We start from the raw sequence: 27,464 nt of genomic DNA, 5'->3' as shown, positions 1-27,464 counted from the left end.
TCGGGACTTGGGGCCTATATAAATGTCTTAATCTTCTTCCTAGGGTTCCTTACTGCCTCTTTAGCCCTGGATATCAAACCCTAGCCGTCATATCTCCTAGTTGAGCCTTGGAAGGTGCATTTAAGCTTGGAAAAGGAAGAAGGAACTTGGAGGAGCAAGAAGGAGCTATAGATCTAGGGTTGTGAGTTCATTCTGAGCACTTTGAGGTAATAAACTAGTTCCTGGACCCTTTTTGCACCTATATCTATGTGTGGTTGTTGGGGCTCTTTTGCCATAATGTTATTATTTTGGGTTAGAAGCCGGATCTGGAGTTGCTACTTCAGATTCAAGTGTTTTAGGGCCTGGAGAAGCATAAAGTATCAGCCATTGAGTCGATTTTGAAGTCCCTTGGCCTTACACTCTAGTTTATGGCATATTTTGCATAGATCTCCTTCTCTACATGTAAAGTTTGCAACTTTACGTGTGGAATAGGCTTGGGAAGGGTGGATCTATAGTTTGGAGTCCATGCATGACTCAAAAATCCTCTGCATGTAAGGAGATCTGAAGGGACTCGGCGAGTCCTTTGAGTGGACTCGGCGAGTAGCATGAAGTTGTGGAGAAACTCGACGAGTGGGATGAACAACTCGACGAGTCGTATGAAGATTGCCTTGGACTCGGCGAGTCTGTTTTTGGACTCGGCGATTCAGGTCGCGAAACCCCAAACCCTTCGAGTTGTGACTCGAATCAGTCAGTCGGGTGGAGACTCAGTGAGTTGAATAGGTCTGGACTCAGAAATCGGTAGATTCGGCGAGTCATGGACTGACTCGGCGAGTCGAGTTGCGAATGAAAGGAATCTAATCATTTTGAACTCGGCGAGTCAGTAGGGTGACTCGGCGAGTAGGGTTGACCTGGAAGGTTGACTTTGACCCGGACTTTGACTTTGGACCAGGGTGGACTTGATTGTCTTTCGGGGGTCAGTTAGACTCAGTGTTGCATTGATATTGGTAGTTTGGGGAGCAAGGGGGAGCAGGAGTTCCGTGAGTTGTCGGGAAGCAGCTAGTGAGATCATCAGCAAGTTCATCCAGTTTAGGTGAGTTTCCCCTTTGTGTGAATGGGTCTAAGGCCACAATGCCGGCCCATGTAGTTATGAGTAGAAGACCTGAGGGTTAGCCCTAGGCACAGTATGCTAGCATTGTTTGCAGTACGAGGTCCAGTAATAGCGGGCGGGCGCCCAAGGAATTGTTTATATATGATAGTTTATACTTGTTGTCTGTGTGATACATGTATGTACCTGGTAAGGAGGTGAGTGTGGGCGAGGTCCCGTATCTCACCAATAGCAGAGTGTGGATGGGGTTCCATATCTCACTAGTAGCAGATTAGGGGCGAGGCCCGAATTAGAACAGGAGTGAGAGTGGGCTAGGCCCGTACCTCACTACCATTAGGAGCATGGATGGGGTTCCATGACTCCTCAGTAGCAGGACATGGGCGAGGCCCAGGAAAGGCGAGGCCTTAGGACAGAACCAGTTGCATGTGTTAGTTATGTGTTATGAAATGTTTATGTGTTATTATTTGTTGACGGGCGAGGCCCTGTGACAGGCGAGGCCTAAGTAAGACAGATCTGTATCCGAGCGGGGCTCGAAGCCAGGCGGGGCCGTTGTAGCGGGCGAGGCCCGAGGAAGGGGGCAAGGCCCAAGATAGGGGGCGTGGCCCAGTATGTGCAGTATGTGGTTATGCATGGTATGTGGTAGGGTGGGGAACTCACTAAGCTTCGTGCTTACGGTTTTCAGTTTTGGTTTCAGGTACTTCCGGTAGCGGAGGAAAGAGGTCGGGGTGATCGCATGGCACACACCATAGATTAGACAGCCTGGGAATGTTTACTCTGATAACGAACATATGTTTTGAAAACTTATACTCATATTATGTTTTGGAATGATGATGTTACTTTAAGTAATGATTTATTAAAGAAATTTTTGGTCTTAAATTTTGGGTCGTTACATGACTGGGACCTTCTTCCCTGCATCAGACTGAAGTCCAAAAACTGACTAAGCATAGCATAGCATAAACATATCAACTAGCATAAGTACATCCGGAAACACATAACACAAAACATGCTTTAATCACAAAGACATCAAGCAATTTAACTACTACATCGGACCGAGGTCCGGAAATACTGCTAACTAAACGAGCCGGTATTGTGGCCGTAGATTCGTTCCTACTGGAAGGAAACTCACCTCGTAACGCTGGCTGCTGAGGTGCTAAATCTGAGATTGTCTCACTGCTGCTCCGGAACTCCCCGACTACAAATCCCATAAACACTAAATCAAATACTGATAACTAATCTCAAGGTAAAATGACTATTTTACCCTTGGTCAAAGTCAACTTCCTGGTTGACTCTACTCGTCGAGTCCTACTGTGAACTCGCCGACTTCCGGGACTCACACTTCTCTAACTCGTGACTCGACTCGCCGAGTCGGGACATAGACTCATCGAGTCCCTCTACTTCCGGATCCTTGTTCTAACTCACTGAGTCCTCTTCCACTCGCTTATTCAACTCATAACTCTAAAATCGGAGATATCAGGAGGGTTTGTGCTCCGACTCGCCGAGTCCAAGAACAACTCATCGAGTCCTATGCATGTCCTTACTAAACAGTTGATTCTAATCGACTCCAGTGCATCCAATTCATAGATTTGAGCTTCTAGGGCCGATATAACACGTAAAGTTGCCAACTTTACGTACATGCATTGAGGTATGAAGCTAAAACACCAAAATAAGCTAGAAATGGGAACCTAAGGTTTGGAACAAGGCCTTGCTTTGCATAAAGGTAGCTACTTTGAGCTCCTGGGCTTAATGATGTCAAAATCTATAGCTCACTACCCTAAGGGAGCTCCAATCTCGAGTTTGGACCTCGAAATGTCCCAAAAGCGGCAAAACAAGCATATATGAAGATCTACTAGGAAAATGAACAAGGTAGAGGCTTTATTACCAGATGAAGTAATAAACAGAAGCTAGCTTCTGGATCTCCTTCTTCTCCTTTGCACCTTCTCCCTTTTCTTCTCTTCTACACCTCCAAAAATACACCAAAACACTCAAACTCAAGAAGGAATCACTCAAGCTCACCAATGGAGGGATAGGGTTTTGAGAGGGAAACGCTCCAAGGGTGCTGGAGGCTGGGATAAGGGCTATAAGGATGTTTAAATAGGGTACAAACCCTAAAGATTAGGGTTTCCTCCAGACTGGTCTACTTGTCGAGTCCAGGTGCAGACTCACCGAGTAGATCACTTAAAACCCGCGTTCAACTTGGCAGCTACTCGACGAGTTAGGGCTACTACTCGCCAAGTAGCTCTTTATAAAAGACATTTAATGAATTACTATGTACCAGGTATGGGCATTACAGAAGAGGTAGTAACACTTGGAATGAATCTGTATACTGAAATTGGCTCTAGCTAAAATACTCCTATAGTATTTTATGTTGGATGTTTTTGTTCTTGGTAAGTTTTAGGCTTACGCTAACACCACAGTCACTCCCAAACACATGTTGGTCATGTCTCGAATGAATACAGTTGATCACACTATATTGATCCTATACATGATTACATAACTACCCAGATTTAACTGCAGTGTCCCAACATCCAAATACTTTTGTTTCGTTCTATCTATGACTCTGGTTCTTTTACGTATGAATACTAGTATACTTTTTACAAAATACTTTATATTTTGAAAATATACTTTTAGTTTAGAGCACTTAGGCCCCGTAGTGTTTATAGTTGTATACCATGTAAGGTTTGATATACTTAGTTCGCTATAAACAAGGGCTCTGATACCAATCTGTCACACCCCCAAACCGGAATGAAGAAAACGTTCGGGGGTGGTTGACGTCATGTTTAGCATCACAACCATTGTACGATAACAATCATAGTAACACAACCATTATAATGAATATATATATATATATATATATATATATATATATATATATATATATATATATATATGAAAAGTGTTTACATCAGTATGGAACTAGTTTTAAATACACCAAAAGTAAGTAGAATATAAAGACATGACTCTTACTGCTCCGGCTCCTCTAAATCCAAGAAATATCTGTTTACTGATTTCCTGAGAATACAAGCAGTTTGAAAAAATATCAACATAAAGCTGGTGAGTTCATAAGCATTTAGTTTTGGTGGAAAATGTTTCTTTGATCCTTTTGAAAAGGGTTCCTCAAGAAAATCCTATATTTTATTATGAAAAGTGTGTTTGAAAACCCATTTTTTCCATGACTTCCAGATTCATACAAGATATGTACAATCCAAGGTGTCATGGAATGAATATGAACCTCTATTAGTTACTTGTTAAACAATCCGTTTATAAAAGGCCGAGTTATCCTGGGAAAATCCTATATTTTCCCTAAAAGTAGGTTGTTGGTTATCTGTTCTAAAATAAAGTGTACAAGTATCTACCATACTTATATCGTTAAACGTGGTTTCCTTGAAAAACCTTAGTTACTCCGAGTGAAGTATATTAGCCTTATTACATAAATAAAACTAATAAATACGTGGTGAACTAAATCCTAAAGGTATTATTAATACCCTCTAGTAATTAAATCGGTTATTACTTTGAGGTTACAAAAGTAAATCTCTACTGTCTAAGTTGTGAGTTTTATAACCATACATTAACTTGATATGGCACGTAACGGGGTTAGTATCCTTTATGACTTTGTCACCCGTAGACCTACCGGTCCGGCTGTAGCTAGCAACGAGGTGCAGGATAGTCAGTCTCGTATAGATCTATACACAATAGTCACACTCTCCCTACGAGAGATTCTGGTTACAAGTGCTAGTCCTACACTCTGATTCTGTGGGAGTGTTACCAAGGATGTGTCTCAAACTTAGAATAACAATTTACAAGTAATAATACTGAAAATCCTTTTTATGATTTGCATGAATCCTGTATAAAATAATACATTTTACTACCTGATTCACAAGTTCGTTACCCTAGTTTTGAAAATTGTTTCTACGAGTTGATTTCTTAATCGTTTGGTAAAAACTGTTTTCCATGTTAAAAGCGTTCTTAAAATATAGTTATCTTAAACAAAATAATATACTTTGAGCACAAGTTTCCTTGTACTTTTGCTTGTATTCCCCCCTGAAAACATGAAAAATTCGGAAAAGCGTAGGGGTATGAACTAACCTTGAGCGAGTGGTTTCATTGAAGGATTGATACGGAAAGCTGGGTGTTCAAGTGAAGCCCTGAACACAATTTGATCCTAAATAACACGTAATGACACATAAATAAGTCAAATGAGGGCATTTCACTACTAAATGTGATGGAGAACCACTCTAGGGACTTGGAACTATTTGCACTAAGTGTTAGGACCTTAAAGAATTACATGAGGGAGGTGTATGGCCACCTTAAAGGTGTGTGCGGCCATGGGTGTGCGGCCCAAGGGGTGTATGATCGTATACTCATGATGAGAGGTGCCTTCGCGGTGTTTTCAAGGTCCATACTTGCATCCATGAAGTGTTCTAGGTCTATACTCGATTGTAGTGCAAGTTAAGGCTCCTAAAAGTGGGTTTGTAATCTTAGGGTATGTGTGTGGTCGCACACAGGAGTGTGTTTCCGCACATAAGGAGTGTGTTGCCACATAAGGGTGTGTGCGGTCGTACACCCCACATGAAAATGTACAAAATGTCGATTCCAAGGTGCAATAAGGCTAGGGTCATGTCTATCTCGAGTATGGAAGTCAAACACTCACTTTGGAGGGCATTTTAAGAGTGTGCGACAATCTTAAAGGGGGTGTGCGGCCAAACTCACTTCCAAACACGAAGAACATGACAAATATCACACACTTAAGGCTTAGATAGAGTGGTCTTTCATGGATATCAAGTTAGAGGATGAATTACTCACGTTCTTGAAGCTTTGGAGGGTTCACAGTTGAAGAAACTTGAGACAATGGTTAGTGTGCGGCCAAAGAGTGAAAGGAATGAAAGGAAAGGGGTTTACCCTTTATATAAGAGTGGTGTGCTGCCTAGAAGGTAGTGTGCGGCCAAGAGGTGAGTGTGTGGCCGCACACCCATGTGTACGGCCGTACGCTCTCCCTAAAGGTGTGTATGGCCCGGTTTCGTCACTCTATGGCTTGCTGACTCTTTCCTAACCTCAACCTTGGCTATGATCAAGCTTAGAATGCTTAAATTAACCCTTAAATAGTACAAGAAGTCAACAGAACAAGTTTCACATTGATTGAATTGGCTAAGTGTACAAGATAAAGGTTTCGGGTTGTCACAATATTCAGGTGGATGACAACCTGAACTACATCGAGCGGCCAGTGATGATCCTCGATAGGAAGTTAAAGGATCTGAGGAACAAGAGGGTGGAGTTGGTGAAGGTTCAATGGCAGCACCACAAGGGCTTAGAATGGACTTGGGAGCCAGAGGACAAGATGAGGGAGCACCACCCCAAGCATTTTCCGGATTCGGCAGCAGACTTCGAGGACGAGGTCTAAAATAAGTGGGGGAGATTTGTAACACCCGGTTCCTGGTATATATTTTAATTAAAGTAAACTCATGTTTCACTCTAGGACTCGACGAGTTCAAGGAGGAACTTGGCGAACTCAAGGCAATGTCCTAACCATATGAAGACGGACTCGACGAGTTCAAGGTTGAACTTGGCGAGTCATAGACTGAACACCTTCATACGGATGAAGATGGACTCGAAGAGTTCAAGGAAGAACTCGGCGGGTTAGTTGAAGAAGGACCCAATGTTTTGTTGAAGGAGAGTTCGTCGAGCTCTTGCTAGACTCGATGAGTAGGGATGTGGTTGTAGAATTTCATGGATGTGGGGACTCGACGTTAGGACTGAAGGGTAGGTCGGACACTCCATATATGTCAGACAACATGATTATGATATGTTATTATGTGATAGTGGTATGAGATGAAATAGTCCCCGTGACCGGGTGAGATAGACCGGAGGGTAGGCATGCACCCCATAATGGCCTGACACTAGTAGGTCAGTACCCCAGAATGGTTCGACATGGGTAGGTCAGCACCTCGGAATGGCTTGACATGGGTAGGTCGGGTGTAACATCCGGATTTTTACCAGGTATCTTGTAAGTTTGAATTTTTATATATTGTGAGAGAGACTCGGCGAGTTGGAGCTCGGACTCGCCGAGTAGGGACGCGGGATTGATCGAGGGTGCGCACTTGGACTCGGCGAGTCCAGGGTATGGACTCGGCGAGTCTGCGCTGTGTTATGAAACCCTAAATCTCCGGGTTTGAGGCCTATTTAAGGGGCCTTATGGCCGTCATTTGTGCTCACCCAAACCCCAGAGAGTGTCCCTAGAGTTCTTGAACGTTTTGTGAAGGAAAGAGAGCCAATCTTGATCTTGTGTGTGTTGTTTAGCAAGAAGAAGGAGGCCCTAAGCAAGAGGAAGCAAAGGAGGTTGCTATTTCGTGGATTTGGAGCTTGGATCATCAACCTAGAGGTATTATTTTCGGACCATTTTCTGTTTGGTGAAGTTTGATGCAATTTAGGGCTTAATGTGGTCATTTATGGGGTGATTTGGTGCCCCTTTGGTTCCCTTTTTGAGTTGAGACCATGGATCTGGATCCATAGAGGTCCAGAGGGCCTCACTCATCAAGCTTTATGGGTGGAAATGGAGTCCTTGACCTTGTGTTGAAGTATTTGAGTCAAAAACATCATTTATGGTCATGTAGAGGTTATATGTGCATCAAGATTGTGACTTTACGTGCTAAATAAGCTTGGAGGGACTGGATCTATGGATTAATGGACTGGGTCTGGCCTTTAGAGCAAGATTGAGTCAGTGCATGGCACGGACTCGCCGAGTCCGAAGAACAGACTCGGCGAGTAGCTTGAATATTGCACGACCACTCAGCGGGTGGCCTCACCGAGTTGGGATGAGTGTACTCAGTGGGTCAAGGGGGAGTCAGGATGGTCAGGTGGACCGAGTCAAACCGGACTCGCCGAGTTGTTCTTGAGACTCGGCGAGTTGAGTCGTGGTGGCCCCACAACTCGTGCCAGGTGGAGCTCGTCGAGTTGGGGGAACTACTCGACATGTCAAGAGAGGATTCCAGGGAAATTGGTGTATGCGCTCAGACTCGCCGAGTCGCTATAGTGCACTCGCCGAGTCCGGTCAAGTTGACCGTTGACCAGCGTTGACCTAGATTGTCTTGTTATAGTGTGGTCAACCCTAGTTGGGAAAGTGTTAATTAGAGATGTATTGTGCTATAGGGGGACTTCAGCTCGGCAGATCGAGTGTTTAGCGATTTCAGGGTTACGGTTTACCGAGACACGCGAGGTGAGTCTTCTCACTATACTTTACCTTGAGTAGGTAACCAGAGCTATGTGATAGAGTATTTGTGTGCTATATATATGTTATGTGTTGTACTGCATGATTTCTATGTGATTTATGTGGTGCATGATTATCAGAGTTGGAACCTGAGGGTTCACAGAGTTTGGGTGCACGGACCCACAGAGTTATAGCCTAGAGTGGCTAATATGTGCTATATGTGGTATTTTGGGAAACTCACTAAGCCTTGTGCTTACAGTGTTGATGTTATTTGTTTCAGGTACTAGTGACGACCGCGGGAAGGCGCCGGCTTGATCCGTACACACGCGTTTGGAGCTTGACATTTTGATCTTGGGATTTTGTACTATTTTGTTGAACAATTAAAATGGTTGTTTCCATGAATATTGATGGAATTATGTTTCTATAAAAATCAAAAAAAAAATGTTGTTTGAAAATGCGGTGTTACAAATTGGTATCAGAGCCTTGGTTTGAGGGATTCGGGTACACCTTCGGGGGTATTTGAACTCAAACTGAGGAAATAAAGAGATATCTTCAAAATAAAAACCAAATTTTCTAAGAGTAAAGGGTTTTCCAGGAAGAAACGTGTGTACGATCAGTCAGCACCCGAACGGTGAATTCCCAAAATATCTTTTGTTATGTAATAACTATTACTGTGATGTGTGTGCATGCTAGAGTAGGCTGGGTATTGCTGATAGGACTAGAGTGGCCTGTTTTGTGATGCCTTAGCTTAGGGAATGGTGAGCTGCTATGAGACGCTGAGAGTAATTAGGTAGCAGCTAGGGCTTTGTGTGAGATCTGTTCAGAGAGATTAAGTATAATAGAGTACTTGGGGACTGGGATCCGAAGAGGACGATTTAGGGTGTGTACCGAGACGGTGCGGACAGTAGTATTGGGCCCGTACTACTAAAAGCACCGGTGCGGTACGCAGTTCAAATAAGAATCTGGGGATGCCAAGAATCAAGGAGGGGTGGATTGTTGAATGTAAGGGTGTTCGAGTGAATTCTAATTATCGCATGTTGTATTTCAGAGGTTGATCATGGTGAGGACACGACACATGCCGGAGGATGCCGGATCTAGTGATGAGGACATTCGACAGATCATTCATGAGGAGGTGGCTGCGGTCATCAGAGCCGAGATACCAGAGATGTTCGGGTCCATTAAGACCGCTTTGATTGAGACGTTTGACGAGCGCTATGCCGCTCTTTCTGAGGCTGCGGTTGCAGCAGCTACCGCAGCGATTGCTGCGGCAAGACCCCAGGGAGGTGATGCGATGTTGTTTAGGGAGTTCAGCAACACCAAGCCACCAGAGTTTGATGGTACGCAGGACCCGGTGGCAGCTATGAGGTGGATATCTGATATGGAGGGATGCTTCTTCACTTGCTCGTCCCCTGAGCATTTGAAGGTTCGGTTCGCGCTGAACCAGCTTCGCTTGGGAGCGAAGGACTGGTGGAAGTTTGTGACTGCGCACTTCACACCGACTGAGCTTTCGGCAGTGACCTGGGAGAGGTTCACTTCCATGTTCCGAGATGAGTATGTTCCTCAGGTGGAGAGGGAACGTCTGGCCCAAGAGTTTCTGACCCTCAAGCAGGGTACCGAGTCAGTTACAGCGATTACGAGGATGTTTCAGGAGAGGGCGATGTTTTGCCCTGAGCACGTGTCCACCGAGCAGACACGTATGAGCCGTTACCTGAGCATTTTGAGATGGGATATTCGGGAGTTCGCTGCGAACTCCTCGTACCGGACATTTGCCGAGCTTCAGGCAAATGCTCGGAAGAGAGAGATTGAGCTTGAGACCCAGGCCAGGGAGGAGGCAGAGTCTATGGGGAGGGATCGGCGGCCGGCACAGTCCCAGCCCGCAGCCAAGCGGGCCAAGCCCGCTGATCCCAGACCCGGGAGCCAGAAGGGCCGCACTTGTGGGAAGTGCGGCAAGGGTCACGATGGCGCCTGTCGGGCAGGGTCTTGCTACAAATGTGGCAAGGAGGGGCATATGGCTAAGGACTGCCCCAAGGGATTTGCAGTGTGCTTCCACTGCAACCAGAATGGACACCGGAAGGCGGAGTGTCCGCTGCTGCGCGGGGCATCTCAGGGGTCTGCTCCCGCCGCCATCAGAGCTGCTGCTGCAGAGAGCCGGCCCGTGAAGGCCGAGGCACCGAGGGCTCGGGGAAGAGCCTTCCAGCTGACTACGGAAGAGGTCCGCGTTGCACCCGACGTTGTGGCTGGTATGTTTCCTTTTCATTATTGTTTATGGTATTGAGATATTATGCTTATATTATGCTATGCATAGGTACCTTCCTTGTGAATTCTGTACCTGCTTTAGTGTTATTTGACTCGGGTGCGAGTCGATCTTTTGTGTCTTTGGCATTTAGTCAGCGTATCAGTGTTAGTCGGGGAACATTGAGTCGGCCCCTGCGGGTTTCCATAGCCGCCGACAGGGTGATTTGTGCTACTGAGGTCTTCAGGGGATGTGTATTGGAGATATTCGGGGTTGAGTTTCCGATCGACCTGATTCCGATTGCGATGGGTGATGTTTGTGTTATAGTGGGCATGGATTGGTTGAGCCGATTCGGTGCGGTTATCGATTGCGAGCAACAGCTGGTGACTATACGAGATCCTAGTGGGGGAGTTCTTTCAGTATACGGCGAGGGTACACGTTCTGGATCAGCCTTTTGTTCGGCTGCTAGGGCGAGGCAGTGTTTACAGCAGGGCTGTAAGGGTTATGTAGCGTATGTGATGGATACGCGAGTGATCTCTGAGAGACCGAGCTCTGTGGAGGAAGTTCCGGTGGTGCGGGAGTTTCCGGATGTATTTCCCGAAGAGTTACCAGGTGTGCCTCCCGTAAGGCAAGTGGAGTTTTGCATCGATTTGGTTCCGGGAGCCGCGCCTATTGCTAAGGTGCCGTATCGCCTTGCGCCTCCAGAGATGCAGGAGTTATCCTCGCAACTTCAGGAGTTGCTGGGGAAGGGGTTTATTCGGCCGAGTAGCTCGCCGTGGGGAGCACCCATCTTGTTTGTGAAGAAGGAGGATGGATCGCATCGCATGTGTATTGATTACCGGGAATTGAATAAGCTGACGGTCAAGAACCGTTACCCGCTGCCGAGGATCGATGATTTATTCGATCAGCTACAGGGAGCATCTTGGTTCTCCAAGATTGATTTGAGGTCGGGCTATCATCAGGTGAGAGTGCGGGACGAGGACGTCCAGAAGACAACATTTAGGACGCGTTATGGGCATTATGAGTTTGTGGTGATGCCTTTTGGGCTCACTAATGCCCCGGCTGTGTTCATGGACCTCATGAACAGGGTATGTCGGCCGATGTTGGATCGGTCGGTGATTGTTTTCATTGATGATATTCTGGTATATTCGAGATCTAGTGAGCAGCACGAGGAGCATTTGAGGGAGGTGCTTGGGGTTTTGAGAGCGGAGAAACTTTACGCAAAGTTTTCCAAGTGCGATTTCTGGTTACGGGAAGTCCAGTTCCTGGGACATCTCGTTAACCAGAAGGGGATATTGGTCGATCCGGCCAAGGTTGACGCAGTGATGAGGTGGGAGGTGCCGAGGTCACCTTCTGAGATCCGGAGTTTCCTCGGGTTGGCAGGGTATTATCGGAGATTTATTAAGGATTTCTCCAAGATTGCGGTTCCACTCACCAGATTGACCCGGAAGGGTGTGGCATTCGCATGGGGTCCCGAGCAGCAGACCTCCTTTGAGACGCTTCGCCAGAGGTTGTGTGAAGCTCCAGTTTTAGCCCTTCCGGAAGGTATGGAAGATTTTGTGGTATTCTGTGATGCATCGATCCTAGGATTGGGAGCAGTATTGATGCAGAAGGGTCATGTGATAGCTTATGCATCGAGGCAGTTGAAGCCTCACGAGACGAGGTACCCCACGCATGATTTGGAATTGGGGGCAGTGGTGTTCGCCCTCAAGATTTGGCGGCACTACTTGTATGGGGTTCGTTGTACGATTTACACGGATCATAAGAGCTTGAAATACTTGATGGATCAGCCTAACCTAAATATGCGACAGAGAAGATGGTTAGACGTGGTCAAGGATTATGATTGCAAGATCTTGTACCACCCGGGCAAGGCTAATGTGGTAGTCGACGCGTTGAGTCACAGGGCGGAGAGTACTCCCCTGCGAGATGTATGTTTGAGATTGACCGTGATAGCTCCAATTCTGGACGCCATTCGTGGGGCTCAGGCAGAGGCCGTGCGTCCGGAGATGCAGAAGAGAGAGCGGGTTGTTGGGTTGGTTCTTGAGTTTATATCGGATAGTCGAGGCCTTATGACTTATCAGGGTAGGATCTGGGTACCGTTCGTGGGCGGTACCCGTGCCACATTGTTGGAGGAGGCTCATAGATCGAAATTTTCGATCCACCCCGGGGCCACGAAGATGTATTTGGACCTAAGGAAGGAGTATTGGTGGCCCTGTATGAAGAGGGATGTAGCATGGTTTGTCGAAAGGTGTTTGACCTGTCGAAGGGTAAAGGCCGAACACCAAAGACCGCATGGCAAGTTGCAGCCATTGGAGGTTCCCGAGTGGAAGTGGGAACAGATCACCATGGACTTTATCACCAAATTGCCGAGGACTGCCAGGGGAGTTGATGCAATTTGGGTGATTGTGGATAGATTGACAAAGAGCGCTCACTTTCTTGCCATCAGTGAGAGTTCTTCAGCAGAGAAGTTGGCGGAGATTTACGTGAGGGAGGTTGTATCTCGGCATGGGGTGCCGATCTCGATTGTTTCAGACCGCGATGTGCGCTTCACTTCCCGTTTTTGGAAGAAATTTCATGAGGAGTTGGGTACTAAGTTGCATTTTAGCATCGCATACCACCCCCAGACCGACGGTCAGAGTGAGCGGACGATACAGACACTCGAGGATATGCTTCGAGCTTGTGTATTGGACTTTGGGGGTAGTTGGGACTCGTATTTGCCTTTGGCGGAGTTTTCCTACAATAACAACTATCATTCGAGCATTGGTATGCCGCCCTTTGAGCTGTTGTATGGTAGGAGGTGTCGGACTCCCATATGTTGGGGAGAGGTTGGGCAAAGGGTAATGGGCAGTACAGAGATCGTGAATCAGACGACAGAGCAGATACAGCTGGTCAGTAACATCCGGATTTTTACCAGGTATCTTGTAAGTTTGAATTTTTATATATTGTGAGAGAGACTCGGCGAGTTGGAGCTCGGACTCGCCGAGTAGGGACGCGGGATTGATCGAGGGTGCGCACTTGGACTCGGCGAGTCCAGGGTATGGACTCGGCGAGTCTGCACTGTGTTATGAAACCCTAAATCTCCGGGTTTGAGGCCTATTTAAGGGGCCTTATGGCCGTCATTTGTGCTCACCCAAACCCCAGAGAGTGTCCCTAGAGTTCTTGAACGTTTTGTGAAGGAAAGAGAGCCAATCTTGATCTTGTGTGTGTTGTTTAGCAAGAAGAAGGAGGCCCTAAGCAAGAGGAAGCAAAGGAGGTTGCTATTTCGTGGATTTGGAGCTTGGATCATCAACCTAGAGGTATTATTTTCGGACCATTTTCTGTTTGGTGAAGTTTGATGCAATTTAGGGCTTAATGTGGTCATTTATGGGGTGATTTGGTGCCCCTTTGGTTCCCTTTTTGAGTTGAGACCATGGATCTGGATCCATAGAGGTCCAGAGGGCCTCACTCATCAAGCTTTATGGGTGGAAATGGAGTCCTTGACCTTGTGTTGAAGTATTTGAGTCAAAAACATCATTTATGGTCATGTAGAGGTTATATGTGCATCAAGATTGTGACTTTACGTGCTAAATAAGCTTGGAGGGACTGGATCTATGGATTAATGGACTGGGTCTGGCCTTTAGAGCAAGATTGAGTCAGTGCATGGCACGGACTCGCCGAGTCCGAAGAACAGACTCGGCGAGTAGCTTGAATATTGCACGACCACTCAGCGGGTGGCCTCGCCGAGTTGGGATGAGTGTACTCAGTGGGTCAAGGGGGAGTCAGGATGGTCAGGTGGACCGAGTCAAACCGGACTCGCCGAGTTGTTCTTGAGACTCGGCGAGTTGAGTCGTGGTGGCCCCACAACTCGTGCCAGGTGGAGCTCGTCGAGTTGGGGGAACTACTCGACATGTCAAGAGAGGATTCCAGGGAAATTGGTGTATGCGCTCAGACTCGCCGAGTCGCTATAGTGCACTCGCCGAGTCCGGTCAAGTTGACCGTTGACCAGCGTTGACCTAGATTGTCTTGTTATAGTGTGGTCAACCCTAGTTGGGAAAGTGTTAATTAGAGATGTATTGTGCTATAGGGGGACTTCAGCTCGGCAGATCGAGTGTTTAGCGATTTCAGGGTTACGGTTTACCGAGACACGCGAGGTGAGTCTTCTCACTATACTTTACCTTGAGTAGGTAACCAGAGCTATGTGATAGAGTATTTGTGTGCTATATATATGTTATGTGTTGTACTGCATGATTTCTATGTGATTTATGTGGTGCATGATTATCAGAGTTGGAACCTGAGGGTTCACAGAGTTTGGGTGCACGGACCCACAGAGTTATATCCTAGAGTGGCTAATATGTGCTATATGTGGTATTTTGGGAAACTCACTAAGCCTTGTGCTTACAGTGTTGATGTTATTTGTTTCAGGTACTAGTGACGACCGCGGGAAGGCGCCGGCTTAATCCGTACACACGCGTTTGGAGCTTGACATTTTGATCTTGGGATTTTGTACTATTTTGTTGAACAATTAAAATGGTTGTTTCCATGAATATTGATGGAATTATGTTTCTATAAAAATCAAAAAAAAAAAAAAAATGTTGTTTGAAAATGCGGTGTTACATCGGGCATCCTAGAATTGTCCGGCAGTATGTATGATTATATGGTATGTGGTATGTGATAGGTTTTACACAATAGAACATTCATATGTGCTCATACAAAACCCTAAAGCTTAGATCTAAGCTTCTCTATTGAACATGCAATTCATCCAAGAATTGAAAATCGTAATCTAGCATATATTGAAATCGAAATCTATAATACAACAAGTTTAGATGACACCTTTCAAAGATTGCAAGAATCCTTGACCTTCAAGAGGCTTAGTGTCACAAGTGTAAATTTTTTTTTTATGTATTTTAAAAAAATAATTTTTCGTATAATATGTTATTACATTCCTATGATAATATGTTTTTTTTTTCTTTCACGTATAATTTTTTTTACGTATTTATTTTATGTAAATTATGTTTTTTATATATTTAAAAAATATGTTTTTGTATAAAATGTTATTAGATTGTTATAATCCGAAAATATATATATTTACGTTATGTTAACGTCTTTAGTTGGTTTGCAATTATCTTTTTTTACGTAAAAACTAAAAACATTAAGAATAAGATAGCATTTCGTAAATATGTGTTTTTGTATAATATTTTATCTTAAATATATATGTAATGTTTATAATATTTTGTCTTAAATTAGCTAAATATGTTATTTTAAATAATTATTTATACGAAATGTGTTGTCGAATAATATGTTTTTATGTGTTTTAGTAAAAATATGTTATCTTAAATATGCTGTCTTAAAATGCGTTTTACGATAAAAACATTAACGTGATAACATATCATACGAAAACGCAATTTTAGATTATGTTAACGTTTTTAGTTTGCTTTACGTAGAAAATATAAGTCGTTTTTATTTGATCCTAAAACATTTTTTTACATTATGTTATCACGTTTTTAATGTTTTATGTAAAAACATTTAATACGAAACATGTATTTTTTAAATATAAAAAAAAACATATTTTACATAAATAAATATGTAAAAAAATCTTTGTTTTCTATGTGCAAGAAAAAAAAACATTTTTTTTATAAAAACGTAAAAATATGTTTTAAGATCATAACAATATAATAACATATTATACGAAAACGTATTTTTTTAAATACATAAAAAAATTATGAAAGATAAATACGTAAAAAAACAAGTAACTTGTTTGTAAAATATATTTTGTTTACAATGCTAAAAATATATTTTGCTTAATTTAAAAAGCATTTTTTTTTGTAAAATATGTATTTTTTATTAATCTATTTGCGGTTTTTTGGTAATATATATTAATTTTCGAAAAAAAAATAAGTTTGACTCTAGCCTAGTGGGTTAGAGTTTTGGTTGAAAAATGAGAGGGATAGAAGGTCTTAAGTTTGAATCCTCATTCCCTTGTTTTCTACATCAATATAAAATGGATTACAAAAATGGTCCATGTGGTTTAACCAAAGTTACGAACCTAAACCTTTTATGCTTGAAAATACGAAAATGCCTTCTGAATACTTGCAGTGTTAGTAAAAAGGATCATGTAAGTTTTGAAAACCACAAGGACTATTTGTATAAAAAAAAATTAGTAGGGATTAATTTTAATACTTTTGGAAAACCACATGGATCATTTTTGTAATTTTGTCAATGTAATATTATTAACCAAAAAGTATTTCCTCTTCCGTTACATCTTTTACTATTAAATTAAGTCGGCCGTAATTATCTGCGTGACAATTCCTCTATTTACTCACCTTCTTCCCCTTTTCTCAACACCCAAATCCACAGCACATATTTTCACACGCATTTCAAATCCTTTATATCTTCCCCAATTTTCTCTTTCAGATTTCAGAACTCGAGAATTTCTTCCAAAAATGGGAAATTACGCTTCAGCATGCAATGTCATGATCTCCCCTAGAATCAAGAGCAACAAAGCAGCCAGAGTTATGTTTCCGGCCGGTGAAATCCGACAGTTTCAGGAGTCCGTCGAGGCGGCAGAGATTATGCTCGAGTGTCCCAACTTCTTCCTCGTCAACTCCCAGTCGTTAAACATCAACAGAAGATTTTCACCTCTGTCAGCTGATGAAGAATTGGAATCTAATAACATTTACATCATGTTTCCGATGAGGAGGTTGAATTCGATGATTACACCTGCAGATATGGCGGTTTTCTGGATGGCAGCTAACAGTGCCGCTAAGCGGATTTCGGGGAGGATATCGCCGGAGTTGGAGAAAAATGGCGATGTGAACATGGTGGAGACGGAGCACCGGAGAGTGGTGGCGGAGGTGCCGGAGTTTAGTTATAGGCTGGCGTTTTGTAGGTCAAGAAAACCGTCACTCGACACAATTACGGAGGAGCCTGGTTGTTGTAGATGACAAATGTTTATTTTTCGTTTAGGGTGAATGTTTTAATTATTGTAAATATAATTTTGTTTAAATATTAAAATATTTGTCAAAAAATAAAAAAGAACTAATGTTAAAATGACTGGATAATTTTTTTCGTACTAAAGAAGCAACACTTAGTGCAATTGAAATCTTCTACTCTCAAATATTTTTAAAGATTTTTATGTTGTTCTACAAGTCATTCACCAATTCTTATGTAAGTATAATATTAAGATTTTTAACCAAAGGAATTAAAGTTTGTTTATTAATGAAATCAACCTGTATTGACTTGGATCCAATTGATTCATTGTAATTACAACTAGGAAGGCAAAAACTATTACGTTTGACGCATTCAAAATGAAACTGTGTCTACCAACTTTAAACCAACTTTCAAAGAAAGCAGATCAATTTTAAAACAACAAAAGTGAACAATGATTAACATTACTTTAAATTTTTTTAAAAAAATAAAAAAAGAAAACCCAGGCAGCCTATCGAAAGAAACTGAAACTAAATACATAAGCATACATCTAGTATTAAAGATCCAAAATAAAACTAGATGATAATTTAAATAACTTAAGACAACGCTAATGACAACCTTGGTTGATTGTGTTAAAGTGATCCAAGACGAGAACAAAATCCTAGACATTTGATTTCACGTCCCATAGACATGTTTCTAAGAAGTTCTTAATCATTTTTGGGTACTAAACATACATACGAAAATGTATAGAGTCTAATTCTGATAGAGTCTAGTGGTTAATGAGTGAAATTCCACACAGAAGGTTCATGGTTCAAACTAAAACTAAACTCTAATACATCTAAAATATTACTAGTGTTCTGCGATTAACCTTAATATAAACATTATGACGGATTGACGTGAGATGTTGAGATGATATGTTTTACTAAATTTTTTTGGGAGGAGGGAGTCGTTTCCTCCCAACCCGTTGAACCCACTACTACATCATTTTTTCTCTTTTATTTTTCTTCATGTTTCCCAACCCACAACACACGAAAGTCTTATCTTTTTGAACTCACTCAATTAAAAAAAAAAATAGAAAACAATCAAATGTAAAATAGAAATCCTATCTTTTTGAACCTACTCAATTAAAAAAAATAGAAAACAATCAAATGTAAACTCTTAATTAGCAATAGAGTAATCGACGGTACCACTCCCGCTTCAATGAGTGGGTTGATTAGTTTCACTAACCCACATCATCATCTTTCTCTACTTTCTCTTTCTTATTTTCTCTTGTACCATGTGTTTTATAACTTGTACTTTAGTTGTTTTGTATCTTTTTAATTGAGTGGGTTGAATGAGTTCAAAAAAATAGAATTTTCATGTGTTGTGGGTTGGGAAAGATGAAGGAAAAGAAGAGACAAAAATTAATTTGGTAGTGGGTTCGGTGGGTTGGAAGGGAATGATTCCCTCCTCCCTTATACTAAACTAAATACACGATCTTAATGTCAACTTTAACCTATTTATGCTCAAGGTAAAATACTTACAAGCATACTCTCATAACTTTGAGATTCTTCAAAAATAGACTTTCTTATCGAATCACATACATTTGTACACATTTAGTGTGGCGACATTTTAAGGATCTTACAACTCGGTGCCTCTTTCCATTTTCAGAATCTCATATTCTCACAACAAAACAAAACTAACTTTGGTTCTTATGGCATAACTACTTTACATCCGCATTCATTTATATAAGGGACCATCAATCCCACATAGTGTTTGGAACATAAATTGTATTTCACAATTTAATTCATACTACTCCCATGAGTTTGGCCATTAAAGTTAACAAATAACAACCATATAATGCTAAAGTTATCATTAAAATGAAAGTAAAATGCTATAATCAACATTAATATAGAAGTTCAATACTATAATTGAAAAAAAAATCAGACCATCGGATATTTTTTCGTGGACCACCGAACATTTTTTGTCTTGGCACCGTAGATTTTCGGTGACCGGCACTGAAAATTTCGGTCTATGATTTTTACTCATTGATTGAATATCTTATCATTTGGCGATTTTGCTCAAAACATGCCATGTAATTCCATGGAATTTACCATTAAAGGTTCCCTATTAATTTTAAAAACCTTTGTTTTTGTTAAATCGATTGTGCTCCATAGCCTTATAAATAAAAAGTATTCCAAAGGGTAAAATTGTGGGGAAAATACCAGGTATAGACATTATTTGGGGTTGAATTCCAATATATAGACACAAAAAACTGAATTTCCGGGTATAGACATGGATTCCGTGGAGGTAGCTCCGTGGAACTCCGCGGAATGACAAAATTGTAAATAAATGAGGAAATTAAAAAAAAAAAAAAAACTCAAGATCCATTCCGCGGAGCTACAGTGGATTTCGCGGAGCTCCGTGGAGGTAGCTCTGAGGAATGAATCTTCAAAAAAAAAAAAAAAAAAAAAAAAAAAAATCCTATAATGATTCTTTTATGTAATGATCTCTAATTAAAATACCAATTTTTTTCCACCTTACATTCATTCCAAACATTGTCAAGAAAAATCCATACTATCATAATATTCTCTTGAAAATAATTAGTTGGGGGAATAAATATAAATCTCGAAAAATCGATTTGAATAAAAAAAAATGAAGATCCATTCCTCATAGCTACCTTCGCGGAGCTCCGCGGAATGGATCTTGAGTTTCTTTTTTAATACACTAATGTATTTATGGTTTTGCCATTTCGCGGAGCTCCGCGGAGCTACCTCCGCGGAATGCATGTCTATACCCGGAAATATCCATTTTCATGTCTAAGTTTTGAAAATACCCCCCATTTTTTTACTATTGCCGGTATTTTCCCAAAATTGTGACATAGATAGAACTTACATTTGCACTCGTGTAATGTAGGGATGAAAGTGGGTCCAAACCCGGACCCGAAAAACGCGAAACCGGTTAACAGGATTTTATAGAACTAGAAACCAGACGGGTATATAGGAACCAGTTCCGGTTTGGTTTCGGGTACGATACCGGGTAAAGTGGGTCTAGAACCGGAAAACCCGAAAACATCAAAATAGGTAGGTTGGAACCGGATAAAGTGGGCTTAGAACCGGAAAAACCGAAATGTTTTAGTAATTACTTACTACTTAGTGGGTTGAACTTTGAAAATTTTCATATTGATATCCTGACTTTGGGGGACTGTAACTCATTGAATATGAAATCCAAATTGAAAAAATTATAGTCTAAAATCATGTACAAACTCTAAATTACATTCTGGAAAAAACTGCATGTCAATCCGACTTTAAACAAATGAAATATACATGTGTTACCATTTTCACAAAATACAAAGTACAAAAACAAATAGCTGAAAAAGTTGAATGTGACATCCCCATTTTCACGGCCAGAAAAGACCGATTTGTTTATGCTTTGTTTTATAAAATCAGAGTAATCTTTTAAAGAAAATAGTTGCGGAATTTGTTCCCAAAACAAGATATGATAATAACTTATCAAAACATTTCTCAAAGAGATTGTATTTTCATTTAATAATAAAACCTCGGGATGTCATGTTCCGATACAAACATATAAGCATAAACAGAACTTACATTCAATTACACTAATGATTTACATCTCCTTTAATCTCTCAGTGCAAAGCAGCTTTGTATCGATACCTGTGATACAATTAAACTGAGTGGGTCAGACTTAGGAGCCTGGTGAGCATATAGGGTTTTCAATCCACAATAATATAATTATTATATTCAATCATCAAACTATCAACCCAATTACCCATCCCCGTTATCTCCATTTATTTCTTAAGTACCTCCCTTAAGGAATTATCCTAAGGGTCATCTCCTACATCATATTTACCTCTCATCTCCTTACATCACATTTCCTTGTATGTTTGTTCCTAAGGACTTTTTCCTAAGGATCATCGCATGAATACGTAGTCACAACATCGCCTGGACTAGTAAGTCATAATAAGGGTTAGACTATTATCGCATGAATACATAGCCACAACATCGCCTGGACTCGTAATTCATAGTAAGGGTTAGAGTATCATCGCATGAATACGTAGCCACAACATCGCCTGGAATCGTAATTAATCACCTACAGGTTATGAGCCTGCTGGTGTTTCCACGGGGTCCGTGGTCGCCATCTATACTCTGGTAGATGACTACATCGCCAAATTTCCACATCGCCGGTCAAGGTTATGGTATCTCCTCTCATCTCACATCACCTATTTATCATTACCTAATTATCATCACCTATTTCTCATCACCTAATCATCATCACCTGTTTCTCATCACCTAATTATCATCACCATTATATCCTCACCTTTCTCTTATCACATTCGTTCAACACACATCAACTATTTCATCTACCCATGTTTTACCCAACATATTTGTAGATATAAATTACATATATAGTTTAAATCATTTAACACCCATATAAAAACATCAATTCCAAGCCCATCTCATATAGACAATTAATATATAACGCATAGCACGTATTTCATAGCTAATACTTTATATTTATGTGTTTAGAAGAGAGTAACCACACACTCATACATATAAACAACAATATATATACACACATAACACGTATTTCGTATAAAATACTTCATAATTATACGTTAGAAGAAAGTAACTACACACTCACTTGATCAGAAGATGATCGGACAACACTACGGCTTGTAGAAGTAGTATTCTTCGGTAGATCTGAAAGATCTTCACAAAAACCAAACTTCTCGCGGACAGAGCTTCGGCTCGGGAATTGCACTTCTCGGGATCTTCGAGGCCTCGGGACTTGCTTCGGGGCTCGGGAATGATATCGGGGCTTCGGAATATTTCTCTTACGAAAAATGATGCAAAAACGCGAGAAAAACGGGAAGAAATAAGCAACTGAATCGGCTGCACTCGACTTCCTTTTATAGGGGGCTGAAGCCCGATTTACGCGGGGCGTAAATTTCATTACGCAGGGCGTAATGACGATAAGGTCGCTGACTCCCCCCATGGATAATATCGGCCAATTTTTATTTAAATTAAATATCGAAATTATTAAATAAACTTCAAAAATTCATATCTTCCTCATACGAACTCCGTTTTCGACGTTCTTTATATCCACGCGTAGGTGAGACTACGATCTACAACTTTCGTTTAGACTCTGTCGGCTAATTTTGAATTTATTTTTATTATTTATTTTTAGTAGGCCGGGACAGGAAAACTCCGTTATAAAATCATAACTTCTTCATCCGACGTCCGTTTTCGCCTATTTTTTTTTATTGTTTTACTACAATTAATGAGATCTTCAATTCTCATTTAGATTGTTTCGGCTAAAAACCGCTCGGTCTCAAATCGAGCATTCGGGCTGCGTACTGCTAAGTCGAAACTTCGAAAAATCATAACTTCCTCATACGAAGTCAGATTTGGGTGTTCTTTTTATGCACGCTCATGGTTTAACGTATTCTACGACTTTCATTTAGATTGCTAAGGCTAAATATCACTCTAACGTAAATTCACTTTTTACATCGCGCTGTGTCGTGCCGGTTCTGTCGCGAAACTTCGACAGGTCATAACTTCTTCGTTATAACTCGGATTTTGGCGTTCTTTATATGTACGGAATCCTTGTAACATATTCTATAACTTAGTTAAGATTATTCTTTCAAAATAATCTTCCATCAAAAAGTCATTTTTGACGCTTAACGTCTTAAATTAACTAGCCCGGATCTACGGACGTTATATTGAAAATTTTCAGTTTTGATATCCCGACTTCGGGGGACTGTAAATCATTGAATATTAAACCAAAAATGACAAAATTTCAGTGTAAACTCATGCACAAACTCTAAACTACGAGTTGGAAAAAACCACAAGTCAATCCGACTTCAAACGAATTAGATATACATGTTTTAAAATTTTCACAAAATAGAAAAAAACTGAAAACTAAAAACTTTTAGCTTTGATATTTCGAATTTGGGGGACTACAAGTCAATGAATATAAACTAAAAATAGCAATTTATAGTATAAAATCATGTGGAAACTCAAAACTACACGTTGGAAAAAACCTCAAGTCAATCGGAGTTGAAACGAATGAGATATACATATTTTAAATGTTTCACAAAAACCAGTTCCGACCCTAAAAGTGGTTCTGGTTCCTAACACCGGTTCCGGTTTTTAGACCCGGTTTACCCAGACCCGATGGACCCAAACCCGAATTACCCGAAACCCGGATAAAGCAAATGTTTAAACTCGGAACCGGTTCTATATATTTCGGTTCTAACGGTTCCAGTTCCGATCTGATTTTTCGGTTCTAAATCTCATCCCTAGTGTAATGTAAACCTTAAAAGAATATAACTATAGTTGATCGGTTTTGCGGTTCTTAAAACCGTTTAAATATATAAACTACATTGCATTATAAACCAAACCAAACCACGTAAAAACAAATTGCACCTAAAATTGCAAATCCCACCAAAAAAAAAAAAAAAAAATCAAACGGTACAATTTTAACAAACTAAAAACCAACAATCCAACATATGCTATTTTTTATACGATTTTAACTAAAAGCCACACCACGATTTTATACGATTCTAGCCTTCTGTCATGAGATCCAATTGAGTAAGATATACTAATCATATATACGATATTGAGATATTCTGACAAGTTATACTTGATTAACTCATACAATATTTGTTTGGAGTTCGGACGTTATTTGATTTTTAATATTCAATAATGCATATAAATTACAAGTCAAAACTAAACAATGCTGAAGATGTTGAAATTGACATCATAAGTTGAATTCTGTCATTTAATATGGCTTATTAAATACAAACCAACATATGTCATATCTTTAAAGTTTAAACCAACAATGTCCAATAATTTTCTTTAACATAAAAAAATCAATTTTGTCTTCTCACACAGTTACACTTTCTGTGTGTGTATAGAGAGAAGAGAAACCATGTCCAAGTTTACAGAGGAACAAGAAAGAAATTTATTATAGTGTACATGAATGAATGGATTCCACTATGCAAATTGAGTGCTCTTTACAAGAGGGATTTCCAAAGCTGAAAGCAAAACCCTCATAAGAGCCTCAAATATTCATAACTTTCTTGGCTTTCAACTCATCCGATCCCCATCTTGTAAGTTTCATCTTTCCTCTTTCTTTCACCTTTCTTCCATTACTATATATCTAAGATTCTCGTTTATAATCTGTATTTCCATGCCTTTAGGTCTTATTCCTTCCAAGAAAGATAACCCGCTTTTTACCCATCTGGAGGTACTCATCCTTTTTCCCTTACTTTTTCGCTTTTGTCAAATTAGGGTTTTGAATCTTTATGAACGACATCATTTGTTTCGATCGAAATTTCACCTTTTTGATTTCATAAGGGTTCCTTTTCTGCCTTAATGCTTCACCTTTTTTGAATTTGTTTTTTTTATCGACTTTAGCTTGTTCTTCATCCTGACTCCTTTTCCAGCTCTTATGAAACTGTTAGTTTTTATATAAAAAAAAATTGAAGCTTTATATATGGCCTTAGCTTTGTTTTGATCGAAAGTTCATCTTTCTGGAAGGTATGGGCTCCTTTTTCCACTAATTTTCACTTTTCTTGAATTGGGTTTTGTTATTTGAATCTTTTTACACAACTTTATTTCGATTGGAATTCATTTTACTTTTCACGGAAGTATTTTGAGAATATATAATGTGTGGCCTTTGCCTTGTATTGATCAAAAGATCACTTCTTTTCATCTGGGCACCAGTTTTTATGCTTTTATCTTCTTTCGCATATATTTTGATGCATAATTAAATTATTAAAAGTTGCGTTTTGCTTATGCGACTTATAATGAATAATCATGAGGGGTTTCTTTGTTCAGGATAATAAAATATATTCCAATCCAAGTGGTGTTGTGATGGGGGATCATTTCGTCTTTTTGGTTGATCGATTGCTCACAGAATCAACATTAGAAGCTGCAATCGAAAGCAGAAACCCTTCAAAGAATTTGGGAAAAGATGACACAGTTATCGATTGTTCTTCTTCTTCTTCTTCTCATGTTGACTTCACTCCAAAGAAATTGGTTGAATGCAGAATATGTCAAGATGAAGATTTCGATTCAAATATGGAGACCCCATGCTCTTGTTGTGGTAGCTTAAAGGTTAGTTATTCAACATTTGAGATGTTCTCATTTGTCTACTTTTTCTTATAAAATAAAAATGCAATTTTCACAAAGTGGCTCGTTTTTACTTTTTGTAGTATGCTCATCGCAGATGTGTTCAAAGATGGTGTAATGAGAAGGGTGACACCATGTGTGAAATTTGTCACCAGGTTCCTTATCATTATCATTATTATTTTTCTTAATCTCTTTTTTTTTGGAAATATCATTTATTGTTCTCAAAATCTTATATTTTTTTTATTCATATAAGGTTCTGAAATAGTTTTATAATTTAATTGCAGCAATTCAAACCGGGTTACACAGCACCATCACGTGTTTTTCGGTTAGGGGGAATTCCATTGAACTTGAGGTACATATTCACATTCCGTTACTATATGAAAAAAAAAAAGTGGAATAGTTTGACTTTTGAGGTCAAATATATATTTTACGAGTCTTGACAATTTGAAGTTAAGAATCGGTTCATTTGACTTCAAAAGTCAAACCTCTTTAATTTGATTCTTAAATCCTTTCATTTGTGAGGTTTTCAGGGGACATTGGCATGTAGCTAGAAGGGATACAAACAATAATCCTCGATTAATTACAGTTGTTTCACCCGATCGTAATTTCCTCGATCAAGATTATGATGAATACGTGGACCCCACTTCTAGAAGCTTCACATGCTTCCGCTCAGTTGCCGCCATTGTATGCAATCTCCCCCCCCCCCCCCCCCCCCACCTCACCCCACCCACCCCACCCCTCCAATTAATTTATTTTTTTCTTATGTTTTGTTTGTAGTTTGTGGTTCTTCTATTATTGCGTCACTCACTTCCTGCAATTGTAAATGGAACATGGAATTACTCGTTTCCTATGTTTGTGGTAAGATAAAGATTATTTATTTGTTTTTCTTTTATTTTCTAGTTTGATAATCAACTTTTTTTTTTTTTTTTTAGTTATGGTTCTTAAGAACTTCAGCAATTGTTGTACCAATATATGTCATGATGAGAGCCATGGTGGCTTTGATACATTGGCGACGACGATTGGTGAGTATTTTACAATTTACATTCTCTTGTTTTTCCAATTGATGTTGCTACGAGGGCATTTAAGTCTTTTGTGTCGACAAAAAGTTTTTTTTTTGTCATGTTGACACCAATCAACCGCTTGCTTTGTTTTGGGGTTGATTTTTTTAGGCTTTAAGTGCATCAATGTCGTCTCTTTCTTCTGATGATGATGAGGGAGAAGGTAGTCTAACGCCACCTCAGCAACAGCCACCTGTGACACGTGTTCACTGATCTGTGTTGACATGAGGTTTGAGCAATCAGGACCAAATGTTGAAGTGTTGACACGTGTTCAATGTTTAGTGTCTTAAATGTGTATTCTAAGGGGATTATTGGAAAATGAAGTAGCCTTGCGTTAAAGCATAATCTGTATCATGTACAATTTTATATATCTTGTTATCGTATTTTTTAAAATTTCCACTTACAAAGCAAATGAAGCAAAATGCCCTTTTTTGTTTTGTTTTCCATTAAGTGATGTATGGTAATTTGGTAAAGATGTAAATTTGATGTTGTGCAATTATAAATTAAAGGGTAAAATGGTCATTTTTATCATTTTAAATACTAACACAATTATTCAGAGACTTGACCAAACAATATGTTTTTTTATCGAGAGACATTTTCACTGGCCTCTTCTGAATCATTTACATTTAGAGGCGGATTTACCGGCCTCTGAATCATTTAGAGGTTGACAAAATGGAATTAAATTGATAAATTAAAAGATAATACTTAAAAATAAAATAAAATAATATGTACTACTAAAGAAGTTACATAAAAGTATATGTCGAATCATGGAAATGGAATAACAATCCTTAGGAAAATGCTACACTTTATTCACATGTGGTAAACATTTTTTTCTTTCATTTTGTTTTAA

General features: G+C 40.2%; 2 protein-coding genes across 2 annotated transcripts; both read left to right on the top strand.

Annotated features, from left to right (window-relative positions):
• The first annotated feature begins 16,934 nt into the window (after window positions 1–16,934).
• Window positions 16,935–17,435, top strand: LOC145035522 (uncharacterized). The gene has a single exon (XM_078984053.1). It carries the CDS (start codon window positions 16,935–16,937, stop codon window positions 17,433–17,435), a length of 501 nt encoding a protein of 166 aa, XP_078840179.1.
• A 6,961-nt stretch (window positions 17,436–24,396) lies between these two features.
• LOC145036535 (uncharacterized) lies at window positions 24,397–27,064 on the top strand. Its single transcript, XM_078984994.1, has 9 exons — window positions 24,397–24,532; window positions 24,623–24,669; window positions 25,263–25,541; window positions 25,640–25,711; window positions 25,841–25,908; window positions 26,087–26,240; window positions 26,334–26,414; window positions 26,489–26,578; window positions 26,726–27,064. The coding sequence occupies exons 3-9, from the start codon at window positions 25,299–25,301 to the stop codon at window positions 26,825–26,827; spliced, it is 810 nt and encodes a 269-aa protein (XP_078841120.1). The 5' UTR covers window positions 24,397–24,532; window positions 24,623–24,669; window positions 25,263–25,298; the 3' UTR covers window positions 26,828–27,064.
• Window positions 27,065–27,464: the final 400 nt, after the last annotated feature.

This window comes from Lactuca saligna, chromosome 3 (genome assembly GCF_052625555.1).
Source record: "Lactuca saligna cultivar CGN05327 chromosome 3, ASM5262555v1, whole genome shotgun sequence".
NCBI classification, from domain to species: domain Eukaryota; kingdom Viridiplantae; phylum Streptophyta; class Magnoliopsida; order Asterales; family Asteraceae; genus Lactuca; species Lactuca saligna.
This window is presented reverse-complemented; position numbering and strand designations above follow the sequence as displayed.

Coding starts and splice junctions, on each gene's coding strand:
- LOC145035522 (XM_078984053.1), top strand. CDS start 16,935: ATGGGAAATTACGCTTCAGCATGCAATGTCATGATCTCCCCTAGAATC.
- LOC145036535 (XM_078984994.1), top strand. CDS start 25,299: ATGGGGGATCATTTCGTCTTTTTGGTTGATCGATTGCTCACAGAATCA. Junction 25,909..26,086: donor GGAATTCCATTGAACTTGAG/GTACATATTCAC, acceptor TGAGGTTTTCAG/GGGACATTGGCATGTAGCTA. Junction 26,579..26,725: donor TACATTGGCGACGACGATTG/GTGAGTATTTTA, acceptor TGATTTTTTTAG/GCTTTAAGTGCATCAATGTC.